The 17,633-nt window shown below is 40.2% G+C and overlaps 1 protein-coding gene across 1 annotated transcript in view; it reads right to left on the bottom strand.

The window, feature by feature from the left end:
* LOC311080061 (uncharacterized protein) overlaps nucleotides 1–17,633 on the bottom strand; it is a 67,884-nt gene that overhangs the window by 19,279 nt on the left and 30,972 nt on the right. Inside the window, exons 4-5 of the mRNA XM_084109825.1 lie at nucleotides 13,981–15,915; nucleotides 3,179–3,352 (exon numbers count right to left, since the gene is read on the bottom strand). Coding sequence (XP_083965951.1) covers nucleotides 3,179–3,352; nucleotides 13,981–15,915 — 2,109 coding nt within the window. The remainder of the gene's footprint in view (nucleotides 1–3,178; nucleotides 3,353–13,980; nucleotides 15,916–17,633) is intronic.

Raw genomic sequence — 17,633 nt, 5'->3', positions numbered from 1 at the left:
GAAGGCCCCTCCCCTCCCTTTACCTCTGTACAGATAAAACGTTGTCGGGATAATTCGTGGCTACGCGGAAGCAATAAAAAAATCTGTATTACAAATTTTAAGGCCAGACAAGTAGTTTGTTGAGGGTTGGTTTGTAAAGAAGGACTACACTCCTGCACACATATATTTTAAAACACGCATACCTATAGACTGAACTTGTAATACGTTTTTAAAGTTTGTGCAGAGAGAACTTAAGAGTTTTCTGTTAGAACGGTGTTGTGTTAGCGGCCCCTAAGTTAATAACCAATGATCATTGTGATGGAAGTGAATCAATCAAAACTAACTTTACCTGGACCAATAACTTTATTCTAGAGCTGCTATAAAGCCAAAACAATCTCTGTTACATTAATTTCCTATTATCACTGTAAAGCTGCTTTGAAACAATCTACATTGTTAAAAGGGCTATATAAATGAAGGTGACTTGACTTGGCTTGACATCTGAGAGCTAACTGCCCAACTCGACCAACCCAACAGTATACTCTGAATGGTGACTACCTCCATTCTTCCTGGTCATTCCACTTCATGTATAGAAGTACCTTTAAATATAATTTTTTCTACTAGTACCATCATTACTACAGCACTGCTTGACAGTATGAGAAACAACTCATCCCCTGTGAATCTCCCTTGGCAGTGGCAGCGCTAGGATGGACAACCTCTGGGAACTGGTCACATGCATAGTACCACCACAGACATCATGACAAATTAAGTGAGTCAAGAATAAACATGATAACATTACCACATGTAAATTACCAGATAGATGTAAAGCTGTAATCAGCACTGTAATACAATATATAAATAAAGTGCATCCTTAAACTTGTTAGCTTTATGAACCGAACACACATGCATATGTCAATATACATTAAGTGTACATTTGACAGATTAATCACACTTATAAAATAACAAACATTTGAATTAGGAAAATTCCCAATGGCATTAACAGGTTCACATAAGACGATTTTGAATATACATACAGTGCTTAGCATAAGTGAACACACCCATGCAAAAGTTGACTAAAAAGAGGAATAAAAAATCATCTTTTGGAAATTGATCTTAATGCCTTAATTAAAAAAATGAGGAAAACTCCAACCTTTAAGGACACTAATTTTCTTTGTGAATGAATAATGTATCGTAAATAAATAAATGATCTTCCTTAAAATACAGGGTACATAAGTCAGGACACCCCTATGTTAAATTCCCATAGAGGCAGGCAGATTTTTATTTTAAAGGCCAGTTATTTCATGGATCCAGGATACTATGCATCCTGATAAAGTTCCCTTGGCCTTTGGAATTAAAATGGCCCCACATCACATACCCTTCACCATACCTAGAGATTGACATGGGGTACTTTCCATAAGACCATCTCTCAATGCAAATCAAACCAGCTATTGGGCTAACTGAAATAAAACCATGCAAATCTCTAGGTATGGTGATGGGTATGTGATGATGTGGGGCTATTTTAATTATGTTTCTTTGAGTTTGTTTTTCATGGAGCTTGGAACAAGGAAGTGTTATAGTGCAATAATCTGGGGCTGTCGGCGATCTTTATAAGTAAAGGGGTAAAATATCTCAAGCGTGTTTTACTTGAATCAGCGAGGACAGGTTCTCTTACTCATGGCACCACTCTGACAGAACCAGAATAATTCAGCTGCTGTCAGTGGCCAATTCCTCTAAGGGGGGACCTCCTTTTGCAAGTGGAGGGGTCAATTTGGCATCCCCAACCTGAGATGTGGTGCCTCCATCTGTGGCCTCTCGACAGGAGCCTTCACGCCTCTTTTGAGAGATCATGAGCACAATCTCTTTCATGCTCAGAAGTGGTTCATCTTTTCTGGCTGGTGCTCAGCCTGGCACATAGACCCCATATCTTGTGAAATCGTATCTATTCTGTCATTTTTGCAGGAACTGTTGGATGGCAGACACACCCGTCCACGCTCAAAGTGTACATGGCAGCTATCACGGTGTACCATGCTCCTATGGCTGGCCAGTCGTGAATAAACTTGCTGCGCGTGGGTGTGGTCACATTTAAGATAATGAGCAGAGACGTGAGAAAATGTACCTCTCGTTGATTTCATACGGATTACATAAGCGGAGAATATTTGTTTTTGATATTAATTACTTCATTTAAAAGTAGACACTTCAAGCTTTCTAATGTCTCATGTCTGTGTGGCAAGTATTCACAGAGTTTCGGTTAATATTTGAAACGCGTTTCAGACGGCAGAAAACGCACTCTGTTTGTTTTCTTTATTTTACAAAACCACAAAGTTTTGTCGTTATTGTGAGTGTACACAAATAAAAGTAGAAAATGGCTCAGAGCGAAACTTAAATAGGCAGTCGGCTCCACCCGTTTTGATGGGCTGAAAAGCTATTTGTCTGTGCAGGTGTACAGATGTGAACCAATCGCAATGCTCATTCCTATTATCTCAGGGAACCAAGGTTACGTTAGTAACCGGAATGTTATGCTTATGTATGAAATGTTTAAAAGGCTATCTTATATTGCTTTCGAATTTCATGAAGTATGAAACAACAGCAAGTAAAACAAATTATACTATCAAATTACCTTAAACCTACCCTTTCCATATAATTAAAATTTACTGTAGAGTTTCATAATTAAAATACTTTAAAAACTGATGAAAAAAAACAGGATTACTTACTGGTGATCTATGTAATACAACCCGTATGCCTTATCACTAGGTGGCGATAGTGAAGCTTAAATAGCAAGGAAAGTGAAGTAGAAAAAGAGCAGTAGTGACTACATCAGCGATTTCAGAGGGAGGGGCTTAGATGACATTCCGAATGGCTGTTTCATTGTGACTTGAGATAGGGGGCGTGATTAGTAGGGGCGTGCAGTCGGACACACTTGGAGAGCACCACATTGAGTCCTTTTTCGTGGCTTATTGTGATTAATAACACTCTAACATGGCAATAACTTTAAGTAGTGCAGTGAAGTTTAAGAAATGTAACACTTTAGAATATAGATTTGTAAAATGTGTGAATCCATGCGAATCGGCAGAAGATAGAATCACGATCCATATATGATTTTTTTTTCACCACCCCTATTCTTTCAACAGCACCCACAGTATAAATTTATAAAAAGCACACATTATTATTAACATTAATTAATGAATGAAAGTGAAACTCAAACCTCAGTATGTTGAGTTGACAGTTTGGACTCTTCAGTCCATCACAGAGCAGCTTCAGTCCTGAATCCTGCAGGTCATTGTTACTCAGGTCCAGCTCTCTCAGGGAGGAGTTTGATGACTGTAGAACTGAAGCTACAGTTTCACACTGCTGATCAGTGAGATTACAGGCTGTTAATCTGAAAAAAAGAGAGGACTCTGGTTAAAAGGTTATGATCAGTCAAGAGCTTGTTAATAATGGAGAAGCTGGAGAGACGTTAGAGAGCGGGAAGGCCTGGGTTGCACATTTATTTTACATTACATGCACTTATATGTTCTTACATTGTACTTACTTGCATGGGTTAAGGTTAGGTTTAGGGGTAGGTTCATGGTTGGTACCTAGTTAGTACCCAGTTATTGTAATTACTATTTTAACAAATTAATTAGTATATGTAATAAGCACATGGTATGTACATGAGGAAAAGGACTCTAAAATAAAGTGCTACCAATGCCTGAAAACGGATTCCGAGGTTGCTTTGTTTCTGCTCAATATGCAAATAACATTGTTTTTTGCTGTTTTAAAGAACCAAGGTATGATATTGTTGTTGCTGAAGCAGAGCCGTTTCATCCATTTTTACTCAAACTGTCAAACGGTAACCAGATTTCTCTTGGCGGCATACAAGATGGGATGGACAGGCATAGTGTTAGCACAGTGTTAGAATTAGAGTTGGGGTACTCGAGTCCTGACTCAAGTCCAATTTTGAACGAACTCAGTCTTGTCACGCACTGAATTTGTACTCGGACTTGACACGGACTCGGACATGTTCTGAGTATAGTCGAGTCCGGGCACTGGAGGACACAATATTATTCAAAAACAAAAACGAAACTACTTGTTTTGTTCCAGCGTTGAGCATTGTAGCCATTCACAGACAAGTATATTAAGGGCATGAACGCAGTGGCCAATCAGAGGCATTTTAGAGTCACCATGCAGAGAATTAACTCAAAATGTATGTTCAGAATCCGCAAAACCCTTCATAAACAACAAAGTCTAGACGCAATGTAAATAAGAGATTCACTGTGCAGATGCAGACTCTTTTAGTGAGAGTGCAGAACGCAGTAAGTAAGTGATGGCTTAAAAGGGAGCCCTATTGACAATCTAAATAATAGTTTTGTTATTCATGCTTCTAGAGGACCAGTGGTTACGTTCACATTGTAAATTATAAAGAGTGATAACTGCATTTAAATGTGTCCTGTGAGTCATAAAATTGCAATGATTGACATCCATAGCAACCATAGCAACATTTTGGATTCTAATAATGTTATGATTTTTGTTACATTTACACTTTAGTCATAAGTTTACAGAACACCCTGCAGAATGCTACAGAACGTTATAGAAAATGTTATTTTTATTTTCTTAATAAGAAGGATCATAAAAACATTGTTTCTATTTAGTACTGCCCTGAAAAAGCTTTTTCACATAACAGATGTTTAATAGCCTAGTCCACAAGACAAAATATAAACACAAAATACAAGACAAATTATGTAGGCTTGATTTTTAATATTGTGTGTCATTACCTGAATGTGTTTTTGTTTTTTTTGTAATGGTTGTTCATGAGTCCCTTGTTTGTCCCGAACAGTTAAACTGCCCAATGGTCTTTAGAAAAAAATCCCTCAGTTCCTGCACCTTCTTTGCTTTTCCAGCATCTTCTGCATATTTGACTCCTTATTAGCAGTGACTATGATTGTGAGATCCATTTTTTTCACACTGGTGACAACTGAGGGACTCATACTATTACAAACATTTAGTGAAACTTTTGAACTTGATCGTTTTTGTAAATTGTTCTTATTTTGTTTAAAAGTTCATTAATTCATTTAGTCCTGCCCTTCAGAGGCTAAATAAGATATAAGCATGTAAAACAAAATAAGAAAAATTTAAACATCACCACCATCTTGCTCAAAAATTTACCCCTAGCTCTTAATGCATCGTGTTGCATTCTTCAGCATTACCTTGCAGATTCTCAAAGATGTACAATAGGTAAATGTATGACTGCAACTATACAATGCAATCATTTTGTAAGGGTTAAAATATTAATTTAAGAGCTCAGTAGCTGCGTTTACATTGACACTTACAGTGTGTGCAGAATTATTAGGCAAGTTGATTTTCTGATCATATTTTATTCCCAGGCACATTTTGCCAATTCCAAACCATATTAATCTTAATAACTACTATTAATTTTGTATTTAATCATTTATAAGTGATATATAATTGTTCATGAAGGCTGGAAATGAAAAACGCCTTATATTCAGGTGTGCAGAATTATTAGGCAAGTTTTCTTTTACAGATAAAATAAGCCAAAAAAGAGATTTAACTAAGACTGAAAAGTCAAAAATTATTAAATGCCCATGAGAAGAATGCAATACTAATGCAAAACTAGAAATTGCAGTTAAGGCATGACCATTGGACAATGAAATGCTCATTAGGTCAGCAGGGTCAGACAAATACAGGTGGAGAAGAAAAGACACATGTAAACTGCAAAAGAATTAAGAATTAAGGTGAAGAATTAAGTGTGAAACCATCAGGAACCCTTAAGTCTTCAGCGCCACCATTTTCCAGACCTGCAACCTACCTGGAGAATTCATCTTCCAGAATACGTTTTAATAGGTTTTGGGAGTTTATTTTTAGTCCATCTCCTACCCTGAAGTCCGTTTTGCAGAGATGGACTAAAAATTAACTCCCAAAACTTACTGGAGGATATGGTGCTGGTCCTTCAAGAGTCACTCTCAATCTGTCTGTCTATAAAGCCTATAAAAAAACAGTCTTCATGTATTTCACAACACTTCAGCTTGTGATTCTTATTAAGAGGGGGTTCATTTTTAGGATTCTTTGCCTACCCCAAGTCTCTGAGACCCTGACACTTTGCTCTTCTGGAGACTCCAGGTAGGTTGCAGGTCTGGAAAATGGTGGCGCTGAAGACTTAAGGGTTCCTGATGGTTTCACACTTAATTCTTCACCTTAATTCCTAATTCTTTTGCAGTTTACATGTGTCTTTTCTTCTCCACCTGTATTTGTCTGACCCTGCTGACCTAATGAGCATTTCATTGTCCAATGGTCATGCCTTAACTGCAATTTCTAGTTTTGCATTAGTATTGCATTCTTCTCATGGGCATTTAATCATTTTTGACTTTTCAGTCTTAGTTAAATCTCTTTTTTGGCTTATTTTATCTGTAAAAGAAAACTTGCCTAATAATTCTGCACACCTGAATATAAGGCGTTTTTCATTTCCAGCCTTCATGAACAATTATATATCACTTATAAATGATTAAATACAAAATTAATAGTAGTTATTAAGATTAATATGGTTTGGAATTGGCAAAATGTGCCTGGGAATAAAATATGATCAGAAAATCAACTTGCCTAATAATTCTGCACACACTGTATAATCGGATTGACGGCTCAATCGGACTAAAAAACCTTCATGTAAACACCTCGATCCGAATTAAATTTCGATCGGATTGAAAGGGGTGGTTTATTCCTTTTGTAATCCGATCGAGAGAACATGTAAACACTTGATCGGATTGAAAACCGAAACTGAAAGGACTGCGCATGTGCAATGACGTTAAATAGCGTAATGACGTGTGATGTGCGGAACGAGCGTCTTCCTGTTGAATAAAGTGTCATATAAATAAGTGTCCCGTCATTCTAAAATTCTCATTTCACTCAGCGTCTGTGAAGTGGAGCAGGACAACGTCCCACCAGTCCTGTTTAAGGATTCTCATCCACAGATGACTGGTTTTGGCCGCGGAGAGAGGCATTTTTACTGTGTGATAAATATAAGCAGCATGGCAAAACTGTTAATATGCTCATTGTCTCCAAATCATGACTAGAGACGGATTTATATTACGTCTGCTGTTTAAAACAAATAAAGAACCAATAGAGGAGAATAGTTATGCGCAAACAGCGGGAAACTATGTATATTTGTGCAGAGTGAGCATGTCAAAAAATCTATTCTGATTTGAAATTTGTGACATATAAATGCGCACATCAACCCGATTACTTTATTTATCGTTCATGTAAACACCGTGTTCGGACTCATCAATCGTATTGATTTCATTCCGATTGAACCAAAAGGTGTCCATGTAAACGTAGCTAGTGTTAAGACCTTTCACCGGAATTTGATTGACAGGTGACCTGACCAATCATAATGCAGATATCTGCCATTTTTGTCCAACAAACAAACCAAACCAGTTAGTAGATTAAAGTCTAGTGGACTTGAACTTGAAAAATGGTGTGTATTGATTTCTTTTTGCAGTTTTGATGTTCATTCATTTTTAATTTGTGCTATAACTAGAAGAGATTATCAGTTCACGTGCTGCTTGAACTGAGGCGCTACACATTAAAGTGCCACAAAACAGTATTTATTGTTTGAATTTCATAAAAAATACAAAATTTGAAAGCTGAGACTTTATTTCACACCAAAAGTAACCTTCTCTGTCATGTCTGTTGGCGCATTGTCAGTGTCCTCTTTGCTCTGCAATATATTTTTCACTGTGTGAGAACATGATATGTGGCGTGAGTGCGGAATGGCTTGTCGTATGTAGCAACAGTAACTAAGAGGGGCGGGTCTTTGTTAAAGGTCAATTTCAAATTATTTAAATCTTTGTGGACTCGGTCGGACTCGACTCAGACTCGGATGTTAAGGACTCGGACACAAGTCCGACTCGGTCCTCTTTGGACTCGGACTTGGACTCGATTGTTAAGGACTTGGATTTGACTCGGACTCGACAAAGGTAGACTCGGATCCAATTAATTGACTACAATATAATTTAATATATAGAATGCGAAAAACTGTACGTTAACAGAGCAGTATGTCTGAATACATAATATTTGAAAAACAGTCAGCGAAAAGTAGCCGGATAACCTACAACTTCTGGCAAGATTCTGAAGTGCGCATACGCTGGACACTTTACTATCGCATGAGGCCAAGGAAGAGGTTTTATGAATGGCAGTAAAGCAACGTAACTGACCCCTGTAGGTCATATAATAATGACAACATGGCGGATGTAGTACGTCCGGATTCCATTCATACTAAACACATTCATACTAGGGCTACACAATGTATCGATTCAGCATATATACTGTGATGTACGCATCCGCGATAGTCATGGATTGATGGATAGTCGTGGTTTTCTTGCAAAGTTTAACCATCATAGAGTGAAAGTTTATAATGTGCATATTTTTAACTCGAGTCAGGCATCAAGCACAAGAGGACTCGCACGCAGTTTTCTGTGCGCAGGCAGACAGCATGTGAACGCCAAATTCAGTTCCCTTTTTCTTTCTTTCGAGCTTAAACGGACATGTGCACGTAAAATTAATTCAAAATGTCCGTCTCGGCGAGTATCCTCGTAAACACAGTCTGTTGTGTACTGTAAACAATTGAGAAAGAAAACGGATGCGTGTCATTTATATTAGGCACGGGCATTCGTCTTAAAGGGACAGCAGCTTAATGTACCCACAGCTGTTTGTTGATACCAATGGTAATCAAACAACACAAGAGAAAGAGAAAATGACTTTTGTAGCTTTAACAAAGATAAATTGTATTAATTACGGTAATTAATTATATTAGTTATATTTCATTTATACATTGAAGACTGTTATTTTACATTTGATTATTCAATTTCTGTACCTAAATACTGTTAGATTAACCTGAAAAACAAAGCTCATTTCAATTGTATCTTTCTTCTATGGTATTTATCTATGCTCATAAATTATTATAATTTTCTATGCAGATTCACTTCCCTACAAAATCACCCCAATTATTATATTATGATTAATTCTATTCAAATAGAACTATTCAAATCAACTGGTGAAATTGTTTATTTATATATCGCAATATATATCGGAGAAAAACAAAATATCGCAATGTAAGTTTTTTCCAATATCATGCAGCCCTAATTCACATTATATATATACACTCACCTAAAGGATTATTAGGAACACCTGTTCAATTTCTCATTAATGCAATTATCTAATCAACCAATCACATGGCAGTTGCTTCAATGCATTTAGGGGTGTGGTCCTGGTCAAGACAATCTCCTGAACTCCAAACTGAATGTCAGAATGGGAAAGAAAGGTGATTTAAGCAATTTTGAGCGTGGCATGGTTGTTGGTGCCAGACGGGCCGGTCTGAGTATTTCACAATCTGCTCAGTTACTGGGATTTTCATGCACAACCATTTCTAGGGTTTACAAAGAATGGTGTGAAAAGGGAAAAACATCCAGTATGCGGCAGTCCTGTGGGCGAAAATGCCTTGTTGATGTTAGAGGTCAGAGGAGAATGGGCCGACTGATTCAAGCTGATCATTTCAAATTGGTTTCTTGAACATGACAATGAGTTCACTGTACTAAAATGGCCCCCACAGTCACCAGATCTCAACCCAATAGAGCATCTTTGGGATGTGGTGCGGGAGCTTCGTGCCCTGGATGTGCATCCCACAAATCTCCATCAAATGCAAGATGCTATCCTATCAATATGGGCCAACATTTCTAAAGAATGCTTTCAGCACCTTGTTGAATCAATGCCACGTAGAATTAAGGCAGTTCTGAAGGCGAAAGGGGGTCAAACACAGTATTAGTATGGTGTTCCTATTAATCCTTTAGGTGAGTGTATATCATACATTTTCAACGGTCGTGAAGGATATTCTAATTCAAATGTAGTGCCTACTCGACAGTACGCAATTGCGGACGCACCATGAGCGTTGTATAAACAGTTATTTCAGCGGTTATTGGGAAACATTTTAAATGGCAACAAAAAACTCGCCAATTGGAGTGAAGAAGATCCATAAAGACGATAGAGGAAAAAAAACTTGATAGCACTTGGCAATATAATGGGGATGCGCAATGCAAGAGCCTTCATGTAAACAGGTTGCAGGCAGCGTTCGTCCAATCAATTAATCTAAGACTGAAAATATGCAAATAAGAACGTTAACCAAGGGTTTAGGAGTGTACAGCATGAAACAATCAGTTTATAAATACCAGGGATTAATAGTAAACATCGGGTAAATGATGATCAGTTTAAAGGTTTACAATGACCCCAGGTAAATTTCAAGTGTGAAAAGCCTTCTTGTATGTCAATAATTAGTTATAAGACAGATAGTTCTGGACCTTGATTCTGAATGGTTGAGCCGTGTTCTAAGCCGTAGTAAATTACTCTACAAGGACTCAAGCCATCCAAGCCACATAACGTTTTCAGTGCTCTTATCACGGTTACAGTACCATAGCATTAAGGCCCGGACTAGTAGGCTCAGAGACAGTTTCTGGTCAATCCTGTTCCTGGAGTACCCACAGCACTGCACATTTTCAAATTCAACTCATCAGCTCATTAGTAAAGACTCCAAGACCTCTAATATGTGTGTTAGATAAGAGAGATATTAAAGGGGACCTATTATGCCCCTTTTCACAAGATGTAAAATAAGTCTCTGATGTCCCCAGAGTGTGTATGTGAAGTTTTAGCTCAAAATACCCAACAGATAATTTTTTACAACATGTTTAAATTGTCATTTTTTGGGGCTCAGAAAAACACGCTGTTTTAGTGTGTGCCCTTTAAATGCAAATAAGCTGCTGCTGCACGACACAGGGGGCGAAGCTTCATTGGCTCGCGCTCAGTCTCTCAGGACAATTTCATCTCACGGTATCATGATAATATCAGAAACTCTCAGTAACGGTATTCATTTCGACCCGGAGTCGGATAATAATGCCTACAGAGTCATGGTGCGTTCACACCGGACGCGAATAGCACGTCAGGCGCGAGTGATTTCAATGTTAAGTCAATGCAAAGACGCGTTATGCGCGTAAAAATTCCTGCGGCGCGAATGAGGCCGGTGACACACTGGCTGCGTGGCGTGAGTGTGGCGTTTCTGTTGCGAGTCAGCTGCGTGGCGTTTGCATGACCGAGGACCAAGGTGAAGATGGAGGGAGTAAGGAGCCCAACAGAGCTAGAGGGATGGATGGACGAGGCGAAGCCAGAGGAGAGGAGTCCCGAGGCGATGGCAGGGCGAGGAGTGAGCAAGCGGAACCGGGGGGACGAGGGAGCCTGGCGGAGCTGGTGGGCTGATGGGCCACGGCGAAGGTGAGGGAGGTAAGAGCCACAGTGGAGGTAATGTGTTCACAGGCTGAAGCAGACTCCAAGTAGAGGAGGTCGGAGGCGGTGACCGGGGATCCACCGACCCTGGTGGAGTTGGTGGAAGGCAGACCCACAGCGACTCCACCTCCTCAAAGGTGGATAGAAGAGCAGAGGGGATGACAGGCAGTGGAGGAGGAAAGGTAGAAAGGAGGCAGACGGGAGGAGGTGGGAGAGGGAGGATGGGTGGGAATTCAGGCTCTGGGGTGGTGACAGGCTCAGGGCTGGGCGGAACCAGCAGCGAAATAGTCTCCGGGCTGGACGGGACCAGCGGCAAAAAAGTATCTGGGCCGGACGGGACCAGCAGTGAAGGCTCTGGGCTGGACAGGACCAGCGACGAATAAGGCTCTGGGCTGGATCGGACCAGCGGCGAAGAAGGCTCTGGGCTGGACGGGACCAGCGGCGAAGAAGTCTCTGGGCTGGACGGGACCAGTCTCTGGCTCGGCAGGACTGACGTGAAGTGCAGGCTCGGCGGCGGCCATCTTGTCCGGAGACATTGGCTCGGCGGCGGCCGCCATCTTGTCCGGAGACACTGGCTCGGCGGCGGCCAACTTGTCCGGAGACACTGAGGTCACAGTAGGCGCGAATTTGACGCGCTATTTGCATCCGGTGTGAACAAGCAGAATCAAGCAGATGACAAATTCGTTATAACCGTAATTAAACTAAACTATACCTATTCCATCTCCATACAGCACTCTGACTGTGCGTTCACACCGGACGCGAATAGCGCGTCAAATTCGCGCCTACCGCGTCTAGTTATACGCTTGACCACTTTGTGTCCATTTGCGCGTCAAGAGCGAAATTGACGCGCGTAAATTTCGCTTCAAACTTTTGTTTTTACGCGCGTCAATTTCGCTCTTGACGCGCAAATGGACACAAAGTGGTCAAGCGTATAACTAGACGCGGTAGGCGCGAATTTGACGCGCTATTCGCGTCCGGTGTGAACGCACAGTCAGAGTGCTGTATGTCAATTTCGCTCTTGACGCGCGTAAATTTCGCTTCAAACTTTTGTAATTATGCGCGTCAATTTCGGCGGTCGGCGCGCGTTCATGGAGATGGATGCTGGCATATGACGTAGGACGTAGCGCAGGAAGCGTCGTGAAGTAGAATGAGCGTGACAGCGCAGCCAGAGAGCAGAGCAAAACAAAACTCTACGTTCGCTCTATGTCACGACGTCATCCATCTCCATGAACGCGCGCCGACCGCCACCGGAAGCCAGTTATTTTCGTTTATAAAGTTTTAAATATGTATATTTTTACGACAAAACTGCACGGATTACCCTCAGAAGGCCTTCGTTTATCCCCCTGGAGCCGGATGGATTATTTTTGTGAAGGATGCATGCACATTTTGCGACTTGAAGCAGCTGGACCCCATTTCTTCACATTATAACCACTGAAAGATCTAAGACATTTTCTAAAATAACTGAAAATGTGTTCGTCTGAAAAAAGATTGACATATGCATCTCGAACGGCTTGAGGGTGAGTAAATCATGGCTTAAATATCATTTTTGGGCGAACTATCCCTTTAATTACTGTTATAACGTATTTGTCATCTGCTTGTATGTATCCACTATTAATAGCCTACAAGTCTGCTGTTTCGGACCAGGTCCGAATGAGGATCAAACATATAGGCTACTGATGAGTTTAATAAAGTTTATTGCACATAACACAAAAGATGAAGCGTCAGTTTTACTTCAGAAAATCACCGTAAGAGCTGAGTAAACACAGTAAGTTATAAGAAGTGCACAAATACATAAACGAATTTCAGTAGAGTTGAGGGAGCATTTTCTTTGAAAACAAAATAATTCCACCTCGTCTTCAGCGGCTGCCTCAGATTTCAGGACTAAATAGAGAGAGCTATGTGGACTAATACATCCAGCCACACAACACCTACAACGCTTGGGAGACATTCTCGTCAGTGCAGCTGCAGCAGTGGCGGATGTGTCCAACTCGCTGTGAACTCGATCAGGACGGGTCTATGTTGAAACGGCAGTGTCTGTCAACACTCATGGGCCTGACATCACTAAATCCGCATTCTGAAAACAGGTCGTTGGGAGACACTGCTGATGATTTATGGGGATTAATAAAAAAGGAGTGAGTGGATTTTTATCACTATTGGGTGGTTGTGTACACACACTGCCAACACACATTTATGTCCAAACAGCATGCAAAAGTGAATTTTGCATAATAGGTCCCCTTTAAAAATGGACAGTGCTGGGATAGGACCAGGGTTGGGAATGACCTACCTAAATCATGATATTTCTTATTTTAATTTATGCTCACCGCAACTAGATATATGAGGTAGCCTAATTTTAAAAGTGTGATTTCTAGACCAGGAAAAGGAATATATTTTTTCTAAAAATGCTTGATCCTTATCCAGCAAATTATGAATGATGGAAAAGTCATGTAAATTAATTGGTTGAAAAGACTGAAGAACATTCAGCTTTTAAAACTTCAGAAATGTAATTACTTGGATTTCAATTATAATTACAAATTAAAATAATTATTTTAAATATTTTAATCTGCAAACAATTCAAAATTATGTAAATAAAAAAGCCATTACAGCACATTTAGCTAAACTATTAGCCTACATGAGAGGTATTATGTTCATATTTCAAATCAGTTGATATTATGATCATATTTTCACACTCACAGAGCTTTTCTGCAGTTCCTCAGAGCAGGTAACAGTCTCCTTCGACCCTCTTGTGATGACATGATCTTGTACTTTTTAAGGTCAAACTCATCCATCACCTTTTCTGACATTAAGATCATGTTTGCCAAAGCTGAACATTCCGCAAGAGAAAGGTTTTTGTTACTTGTTCCAGATTGTAAAAATGCCTGCATTTCATCAACAAGAGAACTATCCTTCATCTCAATCAAGCATTGTGACAGATTCATCCATCTTTCAGGGCTGACATTGTCCTTTGGACTTATGTTTTTTTGTTTTTTAAGGTTTTGGATTATTTTCCTTATGCTCTCTGGGTTGTTCTCTGAGTAAATCAGCAGATCCTGTAAGAGCCTCTGATTGGACTCCAGCGAGATGCCATGAAGGAATCGAAGGAAAAGATCCAGGTGTCCATTTTTACTTCTAAAGGCTTTATTCGTTGCTTCATTAAGAAACACGTCCAAAGAAACAATCTCACACGGTTCCTTTCTTGTCAGGAACATTTTCAGAACTTCACTTTTCTTGTGTAAATAGCAGAGAAACACATACAGAGCAGCAAAAAACTCCTGAAAGCTCAGATGTACAAAGCTGTAAACCTTCCTGTGATAAATCACAGATTCCTCCCTAAAGATCTCAGTGCAAATCCCAGAATACACTGAGGCGTCAGTGACGTCTATGCCGCTCTCAATCAGGTCCTCCTCATAGAACATCACATTGCCCTTCATCAGCTGATTGAGAGCCAGTTCAGCAAGTTTCACAATCACTTCTCTGTTGGACTGCAGGGGTTTCTCTGGATCTCTCTCTTCATACTTCTGGTTCCTCATGCTAGTCTGAATGAGGAGGAAGTGTATGTACATTTCAGTCAGAGTTTGAGGAATTTCTGCACTGAGATCTTGTTTCAGGATATTTTGAAGCACAGTGGCTGAGATCCAGCAGAAGACGGGTATGTGACACATGATGTGGAGGCTTCTTGCTTTTGTGATGTGCGAGATGATTCTGCTGGCTTGATCCTCATCACTGATTCTCTTCCTGAAATATTCCTCCTTCTGAGGGTCATTGAATCCCTGAATTTCTGTCACACGGTTGATGTAGTTTGAGGGGATCTGATTGGCTGCTGCTGGTCTGGTGGTGATCCAGATGAGAGCAGAGGGAAGCAGATCTCCTTTCATGAGGTTTGACATCAACACACCCACTGATGAAGACTCAGTCACATCAGAAACTTTCTCTCTGTCTGAAAACATCAGTGTAATTCTGCTCTCATCCAGACCATCAAAGATGAACACAACTGTACATTCATCATAAATCTTTGAGACCAGATCTTGAAGTTCAGGATAAAAGTCCAGCAGAAGTCTGTGAAGACTGTACTGATGATCTTTAATCAAGTTCAGCTCTCTAAATGGAAGCACAAACATGAAATCTACATCCTGATTGGCTTTTCCCTCGGCCCAGTCCAGAATGAACTTCTGCACAGAGACGGTTTTTCCAATTCCAGCAATGCCTTTAGTAAGAACAGTCTTGATTTTGTCCTTCTTCTCTCTTCTCTTCTCCTCATATCCTAGTTCAGGTGAAGGATCAAAGATGTCATTGCAGTTGATTGGAGTGTCTTGGAGGGTCTTGTAACTTTTCTCCATCTGTAGCACCTCATGTTCTTCATTCACCCCTTCACTCTCTCCCTCTATGATGTACAGCTGTGTGTAAATCCTGTTCAGGAGGGTCTGATTCTCTTGTAGTTTGATTCCCTCAAATAAGCTCTCACACTTGTTCTTCATGCTGGTTTTGTGCTGGTCTTTGACTCTCTGCAGATCATCATGCACTGGCTGGTGAGAATGTGTCATGATGTCATGATGACTGATGTGTTTCTGACAGGAGGAGGATGTGCTGGTCTGACAGGACACATCTCTGATCTGGTCAGCTCTCACACCACTGAAAACACATTAAGAAGACAGAGACATGAAAACAAACAGAAAAGACCTTTGTGAACAAAGAAAATATTTAAATAGGTTTAATATGAAAATCTATTTAATTAATCTATTAAATCATATTTTAATAGATTAATTAAAAACACAGCCGGGGCCCCACCCTGGAGCCAGGCCCAGGGTTGGGGCTCGTATGCGAGCGCCTGGTGGCCGGGCCTCCCCCCACGGGGTCCGGCCGGGCTCAGCCCGAAGGAGCGACGTGGGGCCACCTTCCCGTGGGCTCACCACCTGTAGGAGGGACCGTAAGGGGCCGGTGCTGAGAGGATCGGGCGGCAGTCGAAGGCGGAGACCTCGACAACCCGATCCCTGGACACGGAAGCTAGCTCTAGGGACGTGGAATGTCACCTCGCTGGCGGGGAAGGAGCCTGAGATTGTGCGTGAGGTTGAGAAAAATCCCTGCGACCCGGCCCCGGATAAGCGGAAGAAGATGGATGGATAATATGAAAATCATAGCACATTTAGAAATAAGTGTTTGCTCTTTCAGATAAATTTATATCTATTGTGGTGTAATATTATTACATGTAATTCATTTACATGTAAATGGAGACTGATGACTGCAAACTCACTTTGTTTCTGGATTTCCTAGTTGCACATTGAAATCCCCTTTGCCACAAGTGAGGCATGTGAAAAGTCAGAGAAGATTATGGGGCTGTTTACACCTGGCCACTTCATGCGTCTTCTCAGATCGGACAGCTATCTGATTTATCAAAACGATTCCATTTACACCTGATCACATAAATGTTTTTGCAAAATGGATATCATATCTAGCTATAACATGACATTATAGCCTATAACACGCTCTCACACGTTTATTTTTTAGCATTGTTGGGAGGAGTACAATTTAAACAATTTAAACATGTGGTTTCAAAAACCAGATGCATTTACACTTGTCCAGTTTCGTCTGGAATGCGTCTCAGACCTCCTCCTGAAGTGGTTTGAGCGATCGGATTCAAATCCGGCTTTTGATTCAGAATGTGCTATATGTGGAGAATAACGCACAGCAGTCAGTTCATTTTTTTTAAACATGCCGTTTATAAGTTTTTGCAAATAAACTCTTCATTTATTAACGGTGAATTAGTCAATTCATTGTTATAAGTTGACTTTCAATGTTGATGCCTTTTGTCAGTTATAGTTTTTTAATTATTTATGTCTACTTTTTTAAAACAGTCAATAAACTCAGACACACTGGTGAAGTGAAGCAAAGAAGAAGAGCAGAAAAAACAATATAGAAGTAAGAATCCTAACTACAATTTGAGTGAGGCATTGATGTTTATTTGATATTTCGAGGAGCTACTTTAGAATATTTTAACTGGAACGGACCACTAGTGGAAACTTTTTCATTTTATTTACATTTAATGCAAGTTCAGTGTAACACTTTATTTTTACTTCTGTTGTTGCTTGCTTTCACTTCAGCAATAAAACCCTATGTGTCTTTTATCAAAAGAGGCCAGTAGTCCAAAGCATTCATGAAATTAAAACACTTCAAGTTTTTAAATCACCAAATGGAGTTTGAATGTCACCTAGTGGCCATATTGGCTACTGCGCCTAAAACTCCCAGAGCATATTGATAGTTTGAGATAAATTTGAAAGACAACTTGGTTGGATTTACTGCTTTGACTTGCAGTTTTAGGTGCCCAGGCACAGGTTTTATATTAATAGAAAAGA

This window comes from Abramis brama (assembly GCF_963993115.1).
Source record: "Abramis brama genome assembly, chromosome: 1".
NCBI lineage: Eukaryota > Metazoa > Chordata > Actinopteri > Cypriniformes > Leuciscidae > Abramis > Abramis brama.
Note: the sequence above shows the minus strand (reverse complement) of the source record. Positions and strands in the feature narration are given on the sequence as shown.